Genomic DNA, 16,747 nt, shown 5'->3' with positions numbered 1-16,747 from the left:
TAACGAACCAATTACTCTGAACATAATTAAACAGAATGTATCCTGCAAAAGGATGGCTTTCATAAAAGGAAAAATATTCTGTAGTAAAATGGCTTTGGCCTGTATCTCCTGTAGCTAAATAACTTACTCAAGAATGGCTGTATTGAGTTTGGTTTTCCATATCAGGAGACAGATGAAAAATTACACGGATGAAACACCTCAAACAAGATCTTTGCAAACAACTGAGCAGAGGATCAGTAACCACATACTAATATACATAAAATTATGTGAACCTGGGTTGCCTATGATCCCAACCCACCTTACAACACATTATTTACTTCTTCACAAAAAACAAGTCTAAAATACATCTGGAAACAAAAATCATGTTTCAACCTCTGCCCTCAATTGCATCAGTGGAAATCAAAAACTCCACTGACTTCACAAGCATTTGATTTTATTTGCAGTTCCGCAACTGAAAACATGGCTTAATTTTTCTGGTAAAGAATCCCTTATTGAAGCTACAGCATCAACAACTATGAACACTAATAGCAACGTGAGAGCTGATTTTGGACCCTACATCACAGCACTGGATGTCCATTTAATTTGTCTATTTCACTTAGTCTTCACACCAAGTCAAAACTTTCTGGTTTCATTTGCAGCCTTATTACGATAGTAGCGGAACCCTGATTTCAATTTCCACCATTGCAAGGAATATTTTTCTCTGAGATATGCGCCTCATGCTAATGTTTTCAAGAGGCCAGGATATTACCTCTGTTACTACCAGCTTTTTCACTCCTGTTCTTAACTCTCCCTACTAAGGATGCAAAGTTCCAAATGACATTGTCAGCCTGGACTCCTCTTGTCTGAAAAAGTCATGTTTGTGACGAGCGGTTCCTGCTTTGGCATCACTGGTCCTTTCCCATCTCTCCTCACAATCTGCTGGAACACACTGCTTTTCCATAACCTTCCTTCAACTCCATTAGCTAGCTCCCTTAAGTCACTTCCAGCCCCAGTTTCTGTCAATCCCTGCGCTGTTCTCCCAGAACATCTGTAAGATGCTAAACGGTATGTATAGTTTTAGGGAAGTATCTAATCTGCTATTTTTGAAAATTCAAATTGCTTTGCTGCCAACAGTTAGGAATACGATAACAAGGTATTACTTAGTACTGAAATCCTCTTCTTTTTCTGGGAAGAATTAGAAAACGTATGAACTGTCCTACAATATTCAGTGGTTTGCTGAGCATAACTATGGTCCAGCCACATGCCATAGTGTATATATAGCCTTACAAGTTTATAACATACTGAGGTTTCTGCTTAATTTAAATCTGCTACTGAATTCTAATATCCATTTCTCTCATTTCCCCATCTCCACACATCCCCCACCAGCACTCGGTGCCAAAGGCTGAGAAATAACAAAAGGGCCACAGGAGGCCCCAGGCATGTTTGAAACCAGCCGAGCCCCATGTAGGATCACACTGTCACATGCCTGCACACCCGCAAAGTAATGTGCTTCAGAGAGCAAGACTGCATCCCAAAGTTACCAACCAGCTTCTTTTTGTTCCCAGCAAATTAAAATGCTTGGATTCTTTTCTATTCCGTGTTCTCATGCCAAAGACAGGATCATGCTAACAAGCTTCTGACGGAATCCTCTAAGAATTTTTTTTTATCTTTACAAATTAAATTTTTACAGAGAAGATGAAGCTCCCCTCATTGAAGAGTCCCAGAAGTATGAGAAACAAAATGTCAAGAATTAACAATGCCAAATATTACACTCCCACACGGGGTTAATTTTTTTTTTTTTTTTCAAACAGCACACAGAAATCTGTCCCACCCGTCAGATGAGCTACTATACTTCCATTAGCGTTCTGGCACCTCCTTCTGTACAAACATAGCCCTTTTGCTATAAAACATGTTATATAAAAGACTTAATCCATCAAGCACGGAAGTAAGGGATTTTTGGTTTTGCTTCCAGACATGAACTGATCAGTCCTCATATAAAACAGCATCTTCTTCCCCCCAAAATACTATATCACACAACTACCTGGATGTAAAAAGACATTCAGTAGGTGTACGAGATAGGGGAAACCAGGACCAGCCTCCCTTTATATAGAGAAATTCCTATGACACAAGGCCTGAGTCAACGGGTCCATGCCCCATGACAAAACTATAACATATTCCATCTTTCTCCCTCTTAAGTGACAAACTGCACCACCCAACTGTTCTGGGAAAATAACTGCAGGTTTTGTAAAAGACAAATGCTATGCCAATATAAGAGGTTATTTTGCCATAAACCAATTAGGTTTTGTATCTAAAAATATGTGGACAAGGGGCTGCCTATCTACTACAGGATATGCACACCACGGTGACATTGCTGCAAACGCACATTTAGATACACATCCTGCCATACTGCACATGCAAGGGTTTTAATAGTCCTAAATACAGTTCAATTAACAGCAGCTTGCATCCATACCCAGTTCCTGGATACGTGACCAGATAAAATCTAGAGAAAATGCTAAGCACTCAAAAGAAAACAAAGTACACGCTGTCTATTAATTGCACTGGAGTTAACACTGCCATCATGTAATCCTTGGTGAAAACATGACTTTTTTAATGTATTTTTTTAATTTCTTTTGAGCTATTAAAAGACATTCTATTTAAACAGCATTGCACAATTTCTAGACAACTGAATCTGTGAAAAAAGCCTTATGGCTTTGTGTCAGGTCTTGCCATATTATTATGGTGCAAAGGTTGCATAAATTTATCTCCTTCTAATTTTGGATTCTTTTAAAATATGAAGACACTGGAGGCTTTTTTTCCCCCCCCCATCTGCAGCTAAGATTTCTCCATCTCCTTCACATTTACATGCAAAATGTGAATTTGTGCACAACAGACCCAGATAAAAAAAGATAAAGATTCAGAAGCCTTGAAGATGTATGATGACAATTTTATTCTGCAACAGCCCCTCCTTACACAAAATTAACGTTGCAACCCTGGGGCATCACAGTGCCATGCCAGTGCTACAGCTGTACCTGCAACTGCATCCCAACTTTGGTCAGCAAGGAGAAGAGTGGGACAGGGATTTGCTGGACCTCAATGACCTAATGCTGGTGCTTACTACACTACCAAAAATCACACTACTGTCCCTCACAAAGTCATGACATTGCTATTACACACAGTACAGAAAAATCTCTCTATGTCTCTTTTGCTTTCTCTCTCTCCACTTCCCTGTACTGATACATACACAAGACTGTGAAGCACGGGAAGTTCTTACAAAATAAAGTTTTAACACAGAGCTGCAGAAAGCTAAAAGGAAAAAAAACCCTCATGTTTGTATGATTACAAAAGTGTTCCTTAACCTTGTTATTGAATCACTTTGGATTATAAGGCATAATTTTTTTTAAAGGGTAACCCACATTTCACCATAAATGCTGAATTTTTTGTCTCATACCACTCAAACGAGACCACAGAAGCTCTCTAGCTAAATTTATAACATTTATTTCCTATTCATCTTTATGAAGTGACATAAGGGGCCTTTTGGCCCCCTTCTAGAAAAATTCACAAACCCATCCATACATTGGGATTTAGACAATTTGGCATTGATCTTTTAGTAACTAGTAATAACAATCAGCTTAACAGAAGCAGTTTTGTATTAGTAAACTTCATAATAAAAGTACTGCTGGATAGATAAAGAACATCTCTATTATGCAATTTCAAACTAATCCTTGTGATAAATTTATTAATTTAACCCTCCAAAGATCGTATAAAATTAATTTGTTCTTTGCACTAAATAATGTATGAGGGTTTAATCTAAACTGGTTAAACTGAAGTTCAGCAACATTCAAACAGCCTTGGCACCAATATTGACACAGGGCAGTAAAAAATAGTAGATGTTCTATAAAATATTTTAAACTTTCAATGCCAGAACACAACTCTATATGAAGCTACAAAAGCCAAATCTTCAATAAATGCCAGTTTCTACTGAATTCTGCCATAATGCTAATATTCATTTCTCAGATTACGATGTCACTTGGTACTGTTTGACACCCTGTTGTTTCCAAAGGTTCCTGTGTTTTCAAGGCAGGAGGGCAGAGCTGTTCAGGATTCCACCACAAGTGCCCAGGAGGGAGGGACACCCTAACTGTGCAGCAGAATGGCATCCCCTCAGGTTGCGTGACACCAATGGAGCCAGGACAGGACCTACATTTCCCTTCACATCAGGGAAATGACCCACATGCAGTAAATTGTTCTAGACATCATGCCCAAGAGAAACCAGACATTAAATCCTTCACCTGTGTGCTCCAGTCTGCACTGCAGCACCTCTTGCCTAGCTGGAAATCATTTACATGCAGTAAGTCACCTTTCTGCTGAGCTAAAGCACACTTTTAGAATCAACAGGTCTTTCCTCTGGGGACAAAAGAAGAGTTGTATGTTTGATCCTTGAAGCAGATCCCACTTTTATAAATGCACATAAAAATGTATTTCCATTGGAACAGATTTATCTCGTTCTGCATAGGGTTTTATTTTATGGGTGGGCCTGGGTTTTGTTGATTTGGGTTTCTTCATGGCAATTAGCTGAAAAACACCATAAGATGCATTGCTGGAATGACTGCTCAACAAATAGCACTTTGCATCTTATTGTAAAATATTCATACACTCAGCCCAAACAAATGTTGTCTGTAATAAAAATACTGCCATATATCTTCATTTGTACTAGAACAAATCCATTTTATTTGTTCATTCTGTGTTTTAGTGTCATAGGTCTCTTAGAAAAGATAATTTATAATTCCTTATGCAATTAGATATGAAATTAAGTTGTCTTACTCTGCAGAAGAATTTCTAATGAAGAGACCAGGTTCAACCAGTTCCACAGAAAATATTTTGATAGCATCAAAAAAGAAAGCATAAAGATCTTTAGTGTTTTAACAAATTAACACATGCCTTTTGGGTAAATTACTGTACATGCTGTTAATCTTTTAATTAGGTTCTCAATTTCACATACACATTTATGGTAGGGAGGATTTTTAGTGATCAGAAAATGCAAATATATGGTGTTGCTCTGCTCTTTTAATAGACGTATCAAAAAAGTAAACAACCTCACCCCCTCAAAGAACCCTAGTAGGTGTAGTCCTTTATTTGAAAGCACCACAATAAAATATTAACAATACTCTATTAATAATCACTAACAAAACACCACTCTTCATTTTATTATTCAAACAAATACAGCTTTCAGACTGAGAGAAGCAAGACTTGCTCTCCACGGTTATGCCACAGAAAAGGAAACTTTTATGTTTGTAATCCATGTAGCTTTTAGATGCATCACCAGCACTTAAAAGTACGTAACTGATCTTATCTATAGACATGGATATATAAATCCATGTACATAAATCCATAAACAGTGACGATTGAAGCACATTCTGTGGCAGCATTTCACGAAATGCCAATTTTCTCATGCTGACTGCCACATAATACTGCCTAAGCATCTCCTTCCAGGGTCTTGAAAAAATACAGTATTATCTACAACTCATTATTTGATAGAATTTTTTCCTCAAGCATTTGGTCCATTCTCAGTTTCAACACAAGATAAACACAATTTTCCCCCACCGATTATTTAATAGATTCTATAGCTGGTACCGAAGAAAAACATACTCAGAAAGGCAGACAAATTGCCATCAGTTAACAATCCCTATGCCAAGGGACATTTTTAGCATGGTGTTGTCTCTGTAAAAGTAGGAATTATCTACTGGCTACACCACATAATGATTTCTGTTAGAAAAAGGAAAAAGGCCAAAATGTGGCTAAGTAGTAAATATATTATAAAAACAAAGTATGAAAGCAATTTAGCTGCGAATCCTGACTGGCACATGCATCCTCCTCCTAGCTTACTTGCTTGAATTTAACTCTTTGTTAGTAACTTGGAAACAGCCAGGTGAAGACAAAGGTGCTATACATATAAAACAGTATAGGAAGTAAAAACAGAATAAAATACAGACCCCAGATCCCAGGGCTATTCTAGCTTTATTGACAGTTACTTCATTCTACAAGAATTATTTTTCATGTGGAATAAGGTTGAAAGTAAAATTACCCATAAATACACAGTGAAAAATTCCCCAACCTCATCTCATCCAACCTCATGCAATGCTTTTTTTTTTAATCACACCTGTATAAACATATATTATTTTAAATTGTCTGGATAAATCAAAGGTATTTACTGGCCAAAAGATAGACTGAGTATGAGCAATCCTCCACAAGCCCTCCACCAGTAAAGGAAGAGACACGTAGCCTGAACAATCAGGTAGCTCAGTGGAGGGGAGGAGGGTACACACACCCACTTCTCTCAGGCACAGCTTGAATTTGAACCTTCATGGATACTCTCTGAGTGGGTTTCCAGTGAGCTGCATAGTAGGTAAAAGGAGGTCACTAATAGCATTGTCTTCTGCTCATCCTTTCCCATTCCATTCCATTAAATGTAGCCATTTAATCTGCTGCAGACCCCGGATGACCGACAATGCAGGAGGGCAGATTGCCCTTGTAAAATTCAACAAGGTATGAAAGGACCCGAACGTCAAACACAGCTGCTGAGTGACAGCTTCATTTATATTCCAGTAGGGACCAGGAGGGTTAAAGCCAGGTCCTTTCTATAATGCTCACGTACAGCTGAGAGAAATTGTCTGAACTGACCCTTTGCTGTCACTGTCAGGAGGATCTCTCCTGAAGAGACAGAAGACACTGAACAGGGGGTCAGTGTGCTGGCCTCTCTTTTGCCATTTTAAACCAGGAAACACTTCTTGTTTAGCTCCCTCAGATTTTCTACACCTACTCTGTTAGGTTTTCAGTCTAAAAACAAAATGGTTTTCATACTTAGTTTCTCTACATAGTTAAAGGGGACTGAGAAGTATTGCTTTACACCACAAGCTTCCCTGGAGCCAAGCACCTTTGCTCTCTACATGCTCAAACCAATTCCCCCAAACACGAGCAGCAAGATTCAGAATGGGGCACTGATGATAAATGAACTTCAGGCAGAGCAGCCAGCAGAAAGAGCTCTGCTTTCTCTCCAGCAGCACAGCCATTATAAATGCTGCACAGGGAACCCACACCCAAGGCAAACCAGGGATTCTGAAAGGTGGGATTTACTTCTAAATAAGCAGAAGCCGATCTGGGGGTTGGGCCCTACCTCTGTTAGGTTAAAGAAAGAAGTAGCTGGGGGTGGGCTCGGTTTTGTGCACCTGTGGGGAAGGCAGATGGGGCAGGGCAATCTGCAGCTGCAACAAAAAAACAAGCTCTTCATGACACTGGATTAAAATGCTGCTCCCCTTATAGAGGGGGGAATGAAAAAAAAATCAGTAGATAAGAATATTTTTTAAAATCAAAAAAAGAAAAGAGAAAAAACAAGGTAGGAAGGGGAAAAAAGGAGCTACCCGGACATATTAACCAGCACCAAGCTTTGCTCATCCTACTGAATGTTTAAATATTCAGCTTGTTAGATAACAGGCTGTTAACTGCACCTCATTTTCCTTCTCTGGACAGGGGAAGACCTAGCCTAACCTAATTTATTCCCACTTTTAAATAGAGAACTGCTTCATTATCAGATTCATGAAGAAGAAAAAAAAATGAGACAAAAAAATTATTTTTAATTTAAACTAATAAAGACCATTACTCAGTTTTACTCAAAACAACCAGTGTTTCTCGGACTAGAAGAGGATGGATTTAGCTGAACGGTTGTGAAGGAAAACTGGAAAAATCTAAATTTATTATATACTGGTCTAAGTTTTTAATCAAGGCCTTTCAGAGTGAACTTGATTTCCATTTCACCCAAACTACTGTAATGGTTGCTGTGACACCAAAGAGCCTGTGGCTCCATTTCCCCAGCATTTCTTCACTGGTTTATAACACTGGCAGTACAGGCAATTTTTCCCTGAAGAGTACAAAGCTTCAATAAACCTCTGTCCTGCAGTGTTACCTTTTTGCACACAGCATACAACATAAAGTGAACGGAAAGCATTAAAGAACGTGGCCCTCGCCGAGCTAAAGCACTGATCCACTGTTATAGCCTGAGCAATATTGCTCAGAAACAAAGGAGACAAGAACAAAAGGTTTTAATGATTTCTTTCCAGAGCACAGTCCGAGTCCGATCCATTGTCACCATGGAACAAACAACTGACACACACACCACTGCAACAGGTTCACTGGAACCTGTGGAGCTGTCACCAAAACACGATGTGCTCCGAGGCACTCAACACTGAAGTCCCTTTGCAGGTATGTGGGATCTCACAGAGAGAAGGATGAAAGGGAGTCTCACTGGAGCAACCAAAGCCCATTGTGTCCACTCTGCTCCCTCCTTTCCCCCCTGCCCCCTCTCCTGCTTACGAGCCTGCTGTGCTCAGTCACAGACCGCAATGAGACGGAAAGCGGCGTCAGAAGTGCTGAGCTGTTCAGGACTACCTTTACTTACCCTCCTTTAAGCTGTTCAAACACTAATAAATTACCCATTTACTTATACTACCCAGATGTTTGCCATCTAGAAAAATAGATTATTATTTGTAGAAGGTTTTGTTCCATCACAAGAATCCTGTAAATAATATATTGGGATCAGAACTCCAATACCACATGCTAACTTTTGTATGCCAGTTTGGGAGGGGTGGCAGGGAGAAAGACAGAGAAAAGGAAAGACAGACACTTCCTGACCACTAGTCAGAAGCTATGAACTTTCAAAGAGAGCTTATCAAAAACTCAAGTATTCACTGGAAATCATGCTGTTGGAATAATGAAGTTATTCAAAATAATGAGGTTATTTAAAATAACAGCACAAATGGACAATAAGGATGACAAGTAATCTGAGATTAATTCATTAATTCTGAGCTTTTGCTTTCACATATATATTATACTTTTACATAAATATATATTTGAGTGCATGTGTAAGTATAAAATGTGTGTATACTAAATTGTAACTATGTAAGTGTTTATATATAAAAACCAAAGTAAAACTTAAAATATATTCCATTTATGTATCTATAAATATGACATTCTAACATTTCTTTATATGTCACATTTTCCATAAAAAATGCAACACTAATTTTAGCAAAGCCTACAAACACAAGGAGCCTCAATCTTTGTTGCTTTTTCTATTTTTTACATAAGATTTCTTAAGAGTTCTGAGGAACTCTCAAAGAGAATTCTAGGGCTTTAATTGAAATGGCATGAGATGCTGAATCGTTAACAACAGTGTCTTTCAACCCCTGTGTCCATTATGCACAGAAATGCCTATCAAAGCCCACAAAGAATGAAGAGGTTTTCAATATTCTCATTAAAATGTGACTTTGTCTCATAGTTCCAGCTAATTGAATTTCACTTACAGTTGTCATGAAGTTTTGCAGGGTAGACAAAACAGTGATTTGCTGGTAAATGATGTATATAGGGAGAGAAATAAATATTTGAGAAGTTCTTAGCCCTCTTTTTTCAAACATCAGGGGAAAAGACAAAGAATACAACTCAAGCAATGAACAGTTCAAGAAGGAGCAGCTTTTACAAAGAAAACTTTGATCTGGATGGCTGAGTATCACTCCAAGAAATCCAGTCTGCTTAGCAATCTCAGACAAGTTGTCATGGAATTGCACAGCAGTTTACTTCAATATGTCAGTACCAGCCGTACCCCTCACACATACTACTGTTAAATGATTTCATTTGGGCCTTTTATAATGCCACCTGCAAAACTGGACAGAAGAGAGAAGAGTTTACCCATTATAAATATCCCCAGTAGAGGCAAGGGGGACAAAGGGGATTACTAAAGGTAAGGAGCTGTTAATTAGAGATGGTGTAAAACTGAACTGATGAAAACAGGAGTGAAGAGGGTTGGGTAGGTGTCTTTCATTTATTTTGGGGTATTTTGTTTTAAATCTTGGTTTAGCAGAGTGAAAATAGTCTGTGTCAAAAGAGTTTGAGCTCAGAGAAATACAGCGGCTTTCCATAGACTGACAGTTCCGTTAGGTGAGACCAACATGCCGTGTCTATTAAAATGAAAAACTAAAAAGTGGCAGTAAGGAGTGCCAGTCAGGAAGTGACACAATATTTAACTGGTTGATCACTGTATCATCTTGTTTTTTAGGGTACTATATCACCAATGTCTCTCCTATTTATTAAACTCTTCTCACTAGAAAATCTTTGATCACATGAATAGGGAGCCATGACTCAAGACACGAGTGAAAGTGGGCTGAGGGGTCAAAAGATCTCAGATTATAGCAGCCTTGTAATTTATTGCACATTACTCACATAAGAAACCTGAACTCAGGTTTCCTCTCATTTTTTTCCTGTACTGCTACCTTGCACTTGTGTAGAATATAGCGTATTTGGTCTTCCCAGCTACAGCAAACTTGGCTGTATTCATCAAGCACAGTTCAGCAGGGTTTCGCCACACTTTTACTGTACCTTTCTTGATACAGAAATATAAAACCAGCTTGTGCGTGTGTGCTCAACACAGTCCCCACCTGGTATGTTCTCCCTTTACCTGACATTCAGTTGGAAGCTATTGTGGTTCTGGAGACAGCACAGATGGGAATATTTCACAGGATCTTTCCCTACTAATCATCTGCTCAGGTCCTTCCAATTGCCTCAGAGCCCTACCCTCTTGTACCAGCTTAGGCAAATCCATTCTCTCATCTGTATTTACACCCTTCAAATATTTGTACACATGGTTATAATCCCATAAGGGGCAAGATGGTCATGCTGCTCTCACAAAGGCTAATCTGAGTGAAGGAGCACAGCACTCTGGCTGCCACATTCTTACACACAGCAGCCTGGGGCTTGGAATGATTGAACAACACCGTGTCACACAGATCTGGTCTGTGCTTTGAAGTAATACTAAAAAGCAGGCCACAAGTGCAAGGGGCCTCCAACTAACAGCAGCGAGCAGGGCTGAGCACATGCATTTAAACCCTTGAAGGAAACAAACACACTTGCAGCCCGGGTTATTTCCTGCCCTAGCCACGCGCACTATCAATCCAGAGGAGAGTTCTCAACATGTCTGTGCCTTGGTTTCCTTCCTACACAGTCAGGAGAGCTACCTTTCTCTCCTACTGCAGCTGACTGCAAAGACAGCTCCATCAGTGCTCCAGAACACACTTCTCTGTAGAAGCACCAAAGCCAAGCTGACCTGTGGCTGCAAGCAATATCAGAGTTTCACAGTCAGGAAGCTGGAGTAGGACCTGAGGTACCTCTCGATGTCAGCTACTCTGGCCAGGCACTGACTGGCCCAACACAATTCTCTATTCCACTCCAGTGATGCAAGACAGACAGGGCTGAGATGTCCGATCTCTGCTCACTAAGCCACAATCCCCAGAGAGCATCACTCACCTCTGAGTTCAGCTACTGCAATTCCACATGGCAAAGCAAGACACTTAAACCTTTTTCCTTTCTTGTTCTTGTACTACACCTTCCCCACTGACCACTGCCAACCTCTCCTTCCAGCCTTCCACTCCAACCCCCCCCACACAGCACTATGCAAGCACAAGTCCTCCCCCTGCTCCAGTCTACAGACAGCATTCGAAGAAACTGGTCACAACAAGAGAGGTCTCTGAGGCATAAATGCAAGGCACTGCCTCTTGCAATGGCTCTGCTCAAGGCAATACATTGCTTAAGAACCACAACTTGACAATCTCTACAGTGATAGGGATGGGAAGGATCTTTTGCCCTGTGTTAACTTTGCTGTTTTCTCACTCCTCCTCCTGTTCAACTTGACATCTAAGCACCATTTCACTCTTCTGTACACCCCTTTCCTTGCCATGGCCACACAAAGCAACTAACCCAAGCAGCCATCCTGCCAGTGCCTGGCTAAAGCTGCCCCAGAGAGCAGTCAGGGCAGGCACTCCACACTGCCCTGCCAACACACAGAGCTCAAGTACTGGAGAAGGCAAACTCCATTTCAATGGCCCATTAAGCTCTGCTAACTTTTGCAGACAATCCACATCAGCTTCATGTACACACTCACAACAGCTAACAAGGAACTAGTCAAAAGAAAAAAAAGGTATATCCACAGGAAATCACACTGTTTTCTTTTTCACATGGATTCTAAGAAAGTAGATACTAAAAGCATCAAACTAACACTGTTCTTCTTCCACCCCACAGGGGAGGGAATCAGCTTTCATAGCAGGTCCCAAAGCCACAGGAGAGCACACAGGGTACACCAGATTGCAGCTACTTTCATACTACTTTGGTCCCAGCACTCAGCACTGTGTATTCTATGTACTCCTACCAGTTCCATTCTCTTGTTCCATTCCATTCCCTTTTAGAATACCTCACACACAAGAAAAAATTTTCATCAGGGCACGTAAACTTTATTAAACTGTATATAGAACAGGTGTCCCTTTAAAGCACGACTCTTTTCCTCTCTAAAAGGCACGTGTAGCAGGTTCCCTACTGTCAGGTGTAGACTGGAGTGATGAAAGAAAAATACATAAATGTTTATTAAACCTTTGTTGCCATTTACACCACCAACTTTCACACCCCAGTGCCAAGCTGTTAACAAATTCCCATGCTGTTCCAGAAGACATTTCACAGCTCCTGTCAGAAAAGGGAAGTTTCACGAGGGCAGCACTTGCTGGAAAAATCTCTGCTCCCACCACCATCAACAAAAAATCACAACCAGCTGTTTGTGGAATAAATGTGTTCTGCCCAAACCCTGTGGGAATAAAGAGCTTCTTCCAGGGAGGCATGGGACCACCTTCATGTATACCTCCTGATACATTTTTGTCCCAACACTGTTTGTGCTAAGACTTATCAATTATCAATTTACCGAGCAGCCAGGAATAAAAATGATCCATAATAAGCCAAGTGACCACAAGCCAGTACATGAGGCTCAGGCCAGGTGACCACTGTGTGTGTGTTACAGCTCAAATGCTCAGACAAAGCATCACTCCTCAGCGAGCTCTGCAGCTCCAGGCTGCTGCCCAACAGCAGGACCCCTCAGGGAGGCACATACCATCTACCACTCTGTGCCATGTTTCCTGTCTGCCAGCCAGGCTCTGCTGTGCTGCTGTACAGCTGGGAAGCTCAAGGCAGGGCCCTGCACACAAGACACACACCAACTCGAGCCTCAGCAGCTCTGCAGGGCTGCCATGGGGAACTGCAGCAGAGTGAAATCCTACAGCAATTCTCTCCTCTGCCACAGCTCTGCTTTCCTCTCCAACCAGCTCTTCAATCTGCCACAGAAGACCCTGTTCTAAAAAGAACAGGCAAAAGCAAGATGCTTCTCGCAGGATGAAGTGAAATTGCCGTTCCTCTCAGCGTCATGGGGCCGAAATAAAACACCTTCCCAACTCAAAAGGCAACAATTGTTACACGCTAAGTTACCACTTAGACAGCTTTTACAATACCAAAGCTTTGACAAACTCGTTTACTTTGTCCTGGAGGATATGGGGACACCTACTTATATCATTGTTTTGCAGAGCATGATGTTCAGAGCATTCTGAAAAATGCACCTGAGGACCTTCAACCTCTCATGCAGATCCTGTAATTCAGCTGATCATAAAAAAAGAACTAAGTGACCGTTTATTAATATGTTTTGCTAATGGAAATCAATTCCAAGCACTAGAACAGAAAGAGACTTGTCCTACAGCCATAATGAATAAAGTAAATAGCTTTATTTTTCCCACCTTTTTAATATCAGAAAGTTGTGTTCCCAAATAGATTGTTATAATACCAATTTAGTAGCACGCTTCTGTCAACTCTAGTTAACAAATTATGGCCCTGTATTTATAAATTGTCACATTAAACAAAACAATCTCAGAAATCTATTAGCTGTCCCCGCCTGTACCTCACCCCTCAGCTTATAGAAAGCTAGCACAGCAGCAAGATACTGCAGAACATGCTGCATACTTCAGCTTCATATCTCAAGATCAGCATGGCCTGCAATATTTGTTGAAGATGTGTAAAAGATATTGGTGGACTGGCCCTTCAGTGTAAAGGTAAATAACCTGACTAAGAGATTTGTTAGCTGATGGATGTTTAAGGTATTTTCTGTCATTCGCAACATTACACCATGAGATGTTAGAGGAATGCAATAGCTGCATTAAAGATGAAACTATAGTCGTCTTTTCTTTTAGACTAATTGCAATAATTAGAGATTCAACTTCTATTTTCTAGTGGAGTTACTGGAGCAGCACATCCAGCGACAGATCAGTATCTGAACCTGCTCATTGTTAAAGCTCAAAAACGCAGTGGCCATTTCCTCTCTGCACAGTGACTAATTTCCTTCATGAGTCAATCTGTCTCCTTCCCTCTATTCTCACAACAGAGCGATGCCACAAAAGCAAGGCTCCCCCAAGTGAGATGCTCAGCCTGTGTGGGTCACTGCACTGGATGACATGCCCCCTTGGAGCAGGTTTTCTGCAAAGCCCATTCCCCTTTGGAAGTGCCAAGAATCAAATCTTGGCCATCTAATGCAGCGTGTTCCACATGTTAGCTCGCAACACGTTGAGCAACTGTGTTAACTGAGATGGATAGTGCTGTCAAACAGAAAGCTGGCTCACCAGGATGGAAACAGTGCGATATGCTGACCTTCTACATTCAGGAAAAAAGAGTCCCTAAGATGACACAAAGCATTTCGTATTAAAAACCAAAACAACTACCTTCTTGCAAGGCTTTTATTACCATATTGTGTAAATAAACACATGTACATAAACTCTGATTATATGAAGAAACTGAGCCTCTCTCACAGAGCAGAGTCTGACAGAGGAAATGAATCATTATCACCCTCCTTGGACAGAAGGAGCCCAGGCGATTAACCACTGCCTAGAACTCCTGGATTCAAAACTACCATTGCTCCTTCTGTTCCCACGTTCAAATACCAAACTATACAAAGCAACTCAAATCAAAAGACAAAATTCAAATCCCCAGGCAAATTGCTTTAAACTACTCTAAATGTGCACAGGTTTTATTGGTGATATGGAGAGAAAACAAACTTAAAGGCTTCTCATCCAAAACAATAAGCGCTGAAATAACTTGTTTAGTATTAAAGATCCTCTTGGAATTTGAAGTTCATTCTGGAAAGATTTTTCCCAACCCACCACCTCCTGCCCATCTCCCTCAAAATTACGATTTTAAACTTGGGTTTTTTAAGCTTATATTTTGGGTAGAGAGAGGAAAGCTTTGTTTATTTTAAGATTTTGCTGCTAACAGAGAATAATCTCTGCGTGGAAGGGACTACAGTGCTTTACAAAGGGTTTTGCAGCAATATAGTAGGTAAGTGAAAACAGAAATCAGCCTGCACACTGAAGTCCTTCAACTATTTGCCATAAAGACAGCATGCATATATATGAAAACATTATCTACAATGCGTAATTTAAAAAATGCAAGACTACAATATGCTGTTCAAAACTGCCCTGACACAAAGAGAAATACTGGATACCATCTGGCTGTACACCTAAAGGTTGTATCTTCTGCTCTGACTTCCTTGAAGCAGCGACCTGCCTCGTGGTGCAGAACAAGCGTGTCATGAATATCCTGACTGATCATTATCAACAGATTTCACACTTCAGCAAGATCTAGCTAATGCTTTCTAGACAGGCTAAAAATGTAGGGCTTGTTATACCCCTAGTTTAGGATTAAGCAATTAACACAACTGATATAAACACTTCCAAGTTTTGCTCCCAATTTTCTTACTTTTTCCTTACATCAAACAACCTCAGGTGCTGTCTTCTGCAGTGCAGAGAAGTGGGAAAAAACTATTGAATACCTTGTGCCTGAGCTGCAGAACTGTGGGAATACCCCAGAGCCAGGAGCGCTGTCTCCACCAGCTGGCTAAAGAGCACATCTTTGCGAACCAGAACGAACTCAGCATGCTCTTCTCGATTATCGTATTCAAGAGAGGCGTCTGACTGCTCCACCACACAAAAGACTGGAATCATCAAACCTACATGGAAAAAAACACCAAAAAAAAACCAACAAAGCATCAATAAGAGGAACATGAACTGTGTCATACGTGTCTAATTAAACTTGTACATTAACACACCTCCTAGAAGACTCATCATAAGTGGAAATCTGCCTTTCTTCCTTGTGGGATAACTTTTGTTTTCTTTCCAAGGAAAATACTAAAGTCTCATCACTTGACTCATTTAAAAACCACACTAAAAGCTCTAGAGAATACAGTTCAGGAACAGAATCATAGCCAGAACAAAGATGAACAAGACTTCCTAATAAGACTTTCTCAACATTGCAGAAGTCTTGTACAGTTCCATGAATGTCCCTATTTCTTTGAAGTAATTTCTCCACATTCAGCCATATGAAAGCCTGACCCACAAATGCCATTTCTGCTTCTCTCTACACAGTGAAAGTATGGAGAAATCAGCAGAGGCTGGTCCCCTTGGGGGACCCTGGGATATTTGTGCACTTTCAGACCATGGCCAGTCTTCTCACTGTACAACAAAAATACTTTTGAATTGATTTTGTTGAAAATTATACAATTATAATTTTCAACAAAAAGCTGTTACCAGCTGATGGTCACTCAGACACAGAGAGACCAATGGCTGTCTTCACTGCATCCATGAGGAGTGTGAGAACAAACTCTTTTGGAAAAAAAATCAAGGATCAGGAGGAACCACAGAAGTGAAAAACTCAGGGGGTGGTCTGGATTCAATTTTGTTGTGTTGTATTGCAAATCTACTTTTGTGGCGACAGGATCAAGTTATCTATGGCATTAGATAAAATTGTGAGGCATGAACTTTAAGGGATTCAGTACTGCAGGCAGTAGAGAAACGTGCCAATTTGCAGGAACAGCCCCACA

At 40.4% G+C, this 16,747-nt stretch overlaps 1 protein-coding gene across 2 annotated transcripts in view; it reads right to left on the bottom strand.

Moving 5' to 3' along the window:
• Positions 1 to 16,747, bottom strand: part of SATB2 (SATB homeobox 2) — a 125,925-nt gene that overhangs the window by 89,624 nt on the left and 19,554 nt on the right. For both annotated transcript variants that reach the window (XM_041403326.1, XM_041403325.1), the window contains exon 3: positions 15,701 to 15,877. In XM_041403326.1, coding sequence (XP_041259260.1) covers positions 15,701 to 15,877 — 177 coding nt within the window. The remainder of the gene's footprint in view (positions 1 to 15,700; positions 15,878 to 16,747) is intronic.

This window comes from Onychostruthus taczanowskii, unplaced genomic scaffold, assembly GCF_017590055.1.
Source record: "Onychostruthus taczanowskii isolate IOZ18803 unplaced genomic scaffold, ASM1759005v1 scaffold20, whole genome shotgun sequence".
Classification (NCBI taxonomy): Eukaryota; Metazoa; Chordata; class Aves; order Passeriformes; family Passeridae; genus Onychostruthus; species Onychostruthus taczanowskii.
The sequence above is the reverse complement of the archived record's forward strand: the minus strand, read 5'-3'. Positions and strand labels throughout refer to the sequence as shown.